The sequence below is a fragment of the Ochlerotatus camptorhynchus genome, unplaced genomic scaffold (assembly GCF_037179485.1).
Source record: "Ochlerotatus camptorhynchus isolate MF236.1 unplaced genomic scaffold, CSIRO-AGI_Acam_v1.1 ptg000096l, whole genome shotgun sequence".
NCBI lineage: Eukaryota > Metazoa > Arthropoda > Insecta > Diptera > Culicidae > Ochlerotatus > Ochlerotatus camptorhynchus.
Window position 1 is genome coordinate 2,344,033 of NW_027040586.1, and position 6,173 is coordinate 2,350,205.

Here is a 6,173-nt window from a genome sequence, read left to right on the forward strand (position 1 = left end):
ACTTGACAAATCATCATCAAGCCCCTCATCCTTGGACAGGGTTTGTCTAAAACTAACAAACATTATAGGTATATATTTTCCGTGTAAAAAACTTGCCCGCTACCGCCAGGCGTCGCTACTGCTCGTGAAGTTAGGAAGAACTGGTTTTCTACATGAGATCCACTTATTTTCTTTGCTAATGTGTTAACTCAAATTTTGGGTAGATTTATTTTTCTGTGTGAACAGTGTGTGTCAGCTGTTTTGGTTTCAAAACAAACATACCGGGGACGGTATGGAGCAGGAATCTTTTTATAGTGACGAAATTGCATACATGTTACTCGTGAAAGACAGTAACGAGCCAAACGATTTAAATTTTACCACGAGTGATGGTGCTGTTAATTGGAATGCAGTGGGGTGTTACTTTGAAGATTATTTGGGTAAGGTTACAAAGTGTAGTGCTATATGACGATCCATCAATGTGCAATAGTAAACAAGTAGCATACACTACAGAATAAGAAGTAGCAAGTTGTCCCGTTTCCCATATAAAAATTAAATTTTATATTTTTTCAGTACCTCACGATCAACCTCTTTCATATGAACACTGTTACCGATTGACGCCTAAATTTCACACGTTCCTGACAAGCTGTCCACATGCATTGTATTCCCCGGAAAAGCTGAAATGGACCAACCGTCTGGAGTTGATAGCAATGACCTCAGAAGCTCCGATTGTAAATTTAACTAGCGTTCTGACCATTTCATCGATCCTGGAGTATTCTCTGGGCAATGTTTACCTCACCGAAAGTGGTTCGATGCCACCACACTTACTTCGAGATCTGTTGATGACTGATACCCTGGCCACAGTAATGGGTGAAACTGTGATATATCTACTGCGCCTTCTACTGGGAACGCCGAACGGCATTAATTTGAGAAACCTAGTCTGGCACGGGTTTCTCAGTGAGGAAGAAGTCAGTCCATTCTATAGCAATTTTTTGCTACTGGTACTGATCACCGTGGGAGACATTCTGGAGGAACGAAACATTGCAATCAAACATCGAAGCTGTCCACAAGATACGAGAAAGTTGTTCCAGCAAATGGGCCTCGTGAGCGTTGATGAGCTTCAGCTACTAAAATGCTTGGAAAATAATAAATTCATATCAACAAGGCAAATGGAAGGTTGGAAGCAAGTTTTAAAATATTACGAGTATGAGCAGTACTATTTTTGCATTAGCCTTGCATTGCCACAGCTAGAGATGTACCTTAGAAGGTTGTACAGCCAACTCTATCAGAGGGATTTTCGAGCAAAGCTTGAGGAGTACTACATTATAATGGATACAGTTTTTGAAGAGTGTAATTCCTGCACGGGTGACCGCAACAAAATTCATAAAGTTTATTCCACTTCAATGTTGGAACTAGTCTACGATCTTCTATCGGCCATGAATGGTCCAAGGATCAGAGATAAGCTAAGTCACGGCGAGCTACAGTTAGAACAGGTTGACGACACCGTTACAAGAGGCGTGCTATTGGCATGCTATGTGATAATAACCAATGGTTCGGATTTCGTTTACAAGAGCCTATTCCATCCTAATGCAATTCTCAGACTGAAACTGGAAGAATGCAAAGCAGCAATCGACATGTGTCAGACTGCCCAGTTACGAGTGGGTTTAGTAGTTGCTGAAGCGGATCAAGATATTCCAATCATACCAGAAGTAGGCATTACAGATAATGTTAATATTTTCTACCGGCCAAAAGGTGAGGAAATAGCAATTGGAATGTTGATGAGAATAGCAACAACGTTGAGGATGGCAGCTAAGAACATGCAAAATTCGTTGGTTTCCAAGCTGGAAGCTATGGAAAAAAGAGAGCTGCGGTCCAGAGCTAGGAATACTTTTACTAACATGATGAAAATGCTTCCTGTAATTTGGAGAGGATTGGACTTAGTAATGCATCTACTTACGTGGATTTTCCACTGTCTAATGCAAAATAGTGAGCTAGATGCTCTCGACAAATTAGTAAGGTAAGGAAGGATATTTCTCATAGTTTCTACGATACGTCATTCGGTTCGCAGGTTGACATATTATTATATTAGTATGTGGTATTTGCCTTTTTTGTTTTGTTGCAGATTTTTGAAGTTTATTCTAAAATACACGGAAAATGCGGCTAACAACCTAGACACAAAGAACAATACCTGGCTACCCCTGTACGATGCAACCAGGCGCGAGCTGTACGATAAAACTAGGCAAAATCTTACGCTACTACTGTGCTGAGAAAAGTTGATATAGAAGTATGTGTTTGGCTTTGTCAAAGTTTTTGAAGGTGATTAAAAATGGTATATTGAGTCGAAATAAATAATGTTTCTATACTGCGAAAAGGCGTGAAAATAGCGGAGAAAATGTGTCCACTTTCTAAGAATTTGTCAGGAAAAATCGCATTCATAGCGCACTTGCTACCTAGGTGCCTATAAATCACAATCGTACCCTATTTAGAATACTTAAAACTAACCGCTAGACTTTGAAACTGTATGCATCTTAATAGAGTTTTGTTTGTACAAATTAAACCCTCCCTAATTAAAGATGAGTGTTGTAATTATAATTACTGAGCGCCCATGATTGAATCGTAGAACGAAGAAACTTACATACAACGAAGTGGTTCTGGTGGGAAGGCAGCAAGACCGGCTCACCTCCTCAAATCGAGTCAGACTGTGGGTGGGATGCCGAATACGCTCTTCCCCTAGTCGGTTTTCAGTCGCTTCGGAGTACTGTCCGATCCTTGTGAATTGGAGTCTTCCGAGAAGGGCATGTTCGAAACAAACTCCGTTGCGCCTTGGGAATCACTCACAAGGGAGAAGCCTAAAATAATAAACCGTTTATTACATGGACAAAATGTAATCGCTAAAGGATACTCACAGGTATTGGAATCTTCGGTGGTCAGTGCAAAATTCGAATTGGAATTCGAATCAGTCCCTGGTTTGCGAGTATTTTCCTTATTTTCACTACTGTTGCTGTTACTATTACTATTGACGGAAGCAGCATTGCTGACCGTCGAATTTCCATTTGTACCCGCACCGCTCACCGTTGTGCTTCCCTTCAGCAGTCCACCTCCCTTCTTGTGGTCTTTACAGGAGATTGGAACCCATTTGTAGATCTTCATCGACGTCTCCCCTATGGTGACCCATTTCTTTTCCCACCGGCGGACCCGATCCATCGAGAGCATAAACTTTTTTACATCGTCTTTCTTACTAGCCCGCGTTTCGGCCCTGACACTACGCGACATATTGGGGAAGGGTTTTTCTTTTGACGAGACACCGACCATAACACGCAGGTAATATCCGGCAAGCGAGTGGATGGAGGTACGCCTCACACGAAGGAGGCGAAAATCGATGACTAGATGGAGTTCACTTACTCCCCCAGTCAAGATTTGCAACCAGCCTCGAAGAAAACACTTGCTAGCACTTCGTTCGCGAATGGACTGCAATTTAAACACACTTCCGACGGATTCTCACTACCAAGATTGTTTATTTCGCATTTTTTCCATCGGTCGAATCGGGGAATGCACAACACACAAAAATGGACTCCGGGAGGCGTTTGTCAATGTTTTCGAAAAGTTTCGAACGTTGATAGTTGATTTCGAAAATATGGACGACTGAATGAAATGTTTCTTTCTGGATAGCGGAAATATTTCCACACTAGATTTTGACCAAGGGGTCGATCTAATATTACGTAACGTGGAAAAACGAGAAGAGTCCCTAATAAAAATTTTATGGTTAATTTGCTTAAAGACGTGTTCAAGGTATCATCCAAACCATTTGTGGAATAGTTCAATGATTTGGGTTATCGTTCGTTTATGGTAATTTTTTATTAGGGGTAGACCATCGACAAACCGACATGAGTGATCATAGAAATTAACATGAAACTTCTGCTCAAAGCACACAACTGACGTCTGTCTGTTAGTGGAAAACGTTTATCAAAGCCTTGAACACGCGTGCAAAATACATGAGTTCAAGAGCAAATTTTCATTACGTCGAATGTAACAAAGGTAAACAAAGTCGAGCTATCAGTGTCAATCGATGCTCCTGCTATTACACTATATACTGTCCGAATATAGGATCACATCTCATTTTTAAATTTATTTACCAGTCGAATTGCTGTTTGACGTAATCACCTTCCGATTAAAATAGTTTTCGATGTTACTTAAGTCACCCGATTTCTATGGAGATGCCGTTTGCCTTAAGAAACAGCACTGAGAAACCCGTGAAAAGTGTACTTTCGTCGTTTCGCTTTCTCATTATTAAAGTGAATAAATCGAACTGTTTGTTGCTAAGATGATTTCGGTGGTCCTAAAATGATGAATGGGCTGCACGCAAGGAGACGTAATTGATAATTCTCCCGAATATCCTGGTAAATACACTTTGACTTAAGTAACAATAGGGGCCACCAAACGACGTATAATAACTTTTGACTCAAAAACCAGTATTTCTTAGCATGAAAGCTAGCGATTTGCTTTTGTATGATTAAAACCCGGCTAAATATGTTAAACATTGCTATCACTATGAGATTATATGTGTTTAATTGGAAATAGGAATAACTTTTCGGTCATCAAAACAAAACTTTATTAATTTTCTCGGATCGGTGCAAATGTTACTTACGACATAATAAAAATTTGCTCTTGAGTTGGTTCGTGTCTGATCTATTATGGACAAGGCGACAATAAATGAACGCAGGACAATGTCGCAAACGTATACAAACTGATTTATTGGTACCACGTTACCATTATGCGACGATGCAAATGCTTCAAAGTTATAGAAAACACTTTTCTTCGTTTTGTTTCAATAAAAAAGGCAAATATCACATTTTTATTTAATTTATGATCAGGTGTGTTGAACACGCCCTGCTTCTCCATGTAGTACATCGGGGAGTAGTTCACGTTTCCAAGAACATTGGAACAATGCTTGCTTTAGATGGTTTTCGAGCTATTTGTCAATATTCTTTCATGATACCAATTAGGCACACTTATTCCATAGAGGTAACTCTAAGCCTAGAAGGTCCCGAAGAAACGTGCTCAAGTTTTTGGCTCAGCTCTGGTACTCTCATCGGTCCCAAGCTAATTGATGCATCCCTCGAAACATCGGAAAATACACGACCCCCTCATTTTATCAGTCAAATTTTCATAGCGAATCAAAACACAAACATAGTGTAGTACTAGAATTTCGTCGAGAATGGGGTACGTTAAACGATTTGCTTGGGACCAATAGTCTAGTCAAGATTTGAGCCAATTTAAAATCGTTAGTTTCCTCCGGTTCAAAAGAAGGAAGCATTACATTTGAATAGCTTTCCAGGTTGAACAAATCGAACCTACTTAGGGCCTATTCATAAACTACGTAGACAGTTTTTTTTTATTATTATTGACCCCCCCCCCCCCCCCTCCCCCTGCGTAGACAATTGTCCATACAAAAAAGATTAAAATTTGTATAGACCGTGGATAATTGTCAACCTATCCCCCCCCCCCCCTTAAACTGTCTACATAGTTTATGGACAGCCCCTGACTCGTGACTGATTTAAAAATTTACTGAGCTTTGAGAAAAGTTCAAAGCCGTAGAAAATGCCTTGCTCATGGGCGAAATGTCCCGCTCCCGATCAGAATGTGTAGCCCGAGTTTGGAGTCAAGAAAGGGTGTTAGATTTTAGACAATATCTTAATAATTTGCGACTCTTTATCAAATCGTCTATAGTAGAAACGTCGCTTCGAATGAGATTCTGATTTCTTTTGGTTGCTGTTCGTTCTTTTCACATTCTTAGATCTAATTTTGAAAAAAAATAAAATACAATGGAATTTGCTTCAATGACATGACATTCGCAGAATAGTTTGATTCCGAACAGACAAATGGAATTGGGTTGTTTAACTTCGAAAAATATACTGATTCTTAAACATTATCTGATAGAGCTTCGTTTTCTGAGCACAATGATAGTTTTATCGATCCCGTAGACATTCATCTCGATTTTAAATCAAGATATAATTTTTTGATCCTTGACACTAAATCTATTCGTAGACAGCGATTTTTTTTTTGATTCAGTTCCAACCTGGATCGGGTATCAAGATTGGGTCGGCTTGTTGTTTGTCAAATGTCACTGTAAGCGTTTGTTTTTATAACCACTTGGCCCGGGTTGAGGTTCGCACTAACAATAAGCTCGGGTTCGCACG

At 39.9% G+C, this 6,173-nt stretch overlaps 2 protein-coding genes across 2 annotated transcripts; one reads left to right on the plus strand and one right to left on the minus strand.

The window, feature by feature from the left end:
• Positions 1-263: 263 nt before the first annotated feature.
• On the plus strand, positions 264-2,357 carry LOC135698855 (endoplasmic reticulum membrane-associated RNA degradation protein-like). Its single transcript, XM_065219002.1, has 3 exons — positions 264-416; positions 550-1,993; positions 2,099-2,357. Exons 1-3 carry the CDS (start codon positions 272-274, stop codon positions 2,241-2,243), a joined length of 1,734 nt encoding a protein of 577 aa, XP_065075074.1. The 5' UTR covers positions 264-271; the 3' UTR covers positions 2,244-2,357.
• On the minus strand, positions 2,262-3,367 carry BCL7-like (chromatin remodeling complex subunit BCL7B-like protein). Its single transcript, XM_065219000.1, has 2 exons — positions 2,883-3,367; positions 2,262-2,825 (listed from the first exon to the last, which is right to left on the minus strand). The coding sequence occupies exons 1-2, from the start codon at positions 3,286-3,288 to the stop codon at positions 2,707-2,709; spliced, it is 525 nt and encodes a 174-aa protein (XP_065075072.1). The 5' UTR covers positions 3,289-3,367; the 3' UTR covers positions 2,262-2,706.
• Between the last annotated feature and the right edge of the window lie 2,806 nt (positions 3,368-6,173).

Bases quoted from the DNA above. Each gene is read 5' to 3' on its own strand.
- LOC135698855 (XM_065219002.1), top strand. From the start codon at position 272: ATGGAGCAGGAATCTTTTTATAGTGACGAAATTGCATACATGTTACTC. The intron at 417-549 runs GTAAGGTTACAA...ATATTTTTTCAG, and splicing joins TTACTTTGAAGATTATTTGG to TACCTCACGATCAACCTCTT. The intron at 1,994-2,098 runs GTAAGGAAGGAT...GTTTTGTTGCAG, and splicing joins GCTCTCGACAAATTAGTAAG to ATTTTTGAAGTTTATTCTAA.
- BCL7-like (XM_065219000.1), bottom strand. From the start codon at position 3,288: ATGGTCGGTGTCTCGTCAAAAGAAAAACCCTTCCCCAATATGTCGCGT. The intron at 2,826-2,882 runs GTGAGTATCCTT...TTATTATTTTAG, and splicing joins CACCGAAGATTCCAATACCT to GCTTCTCCCTTGTGAGTGAT.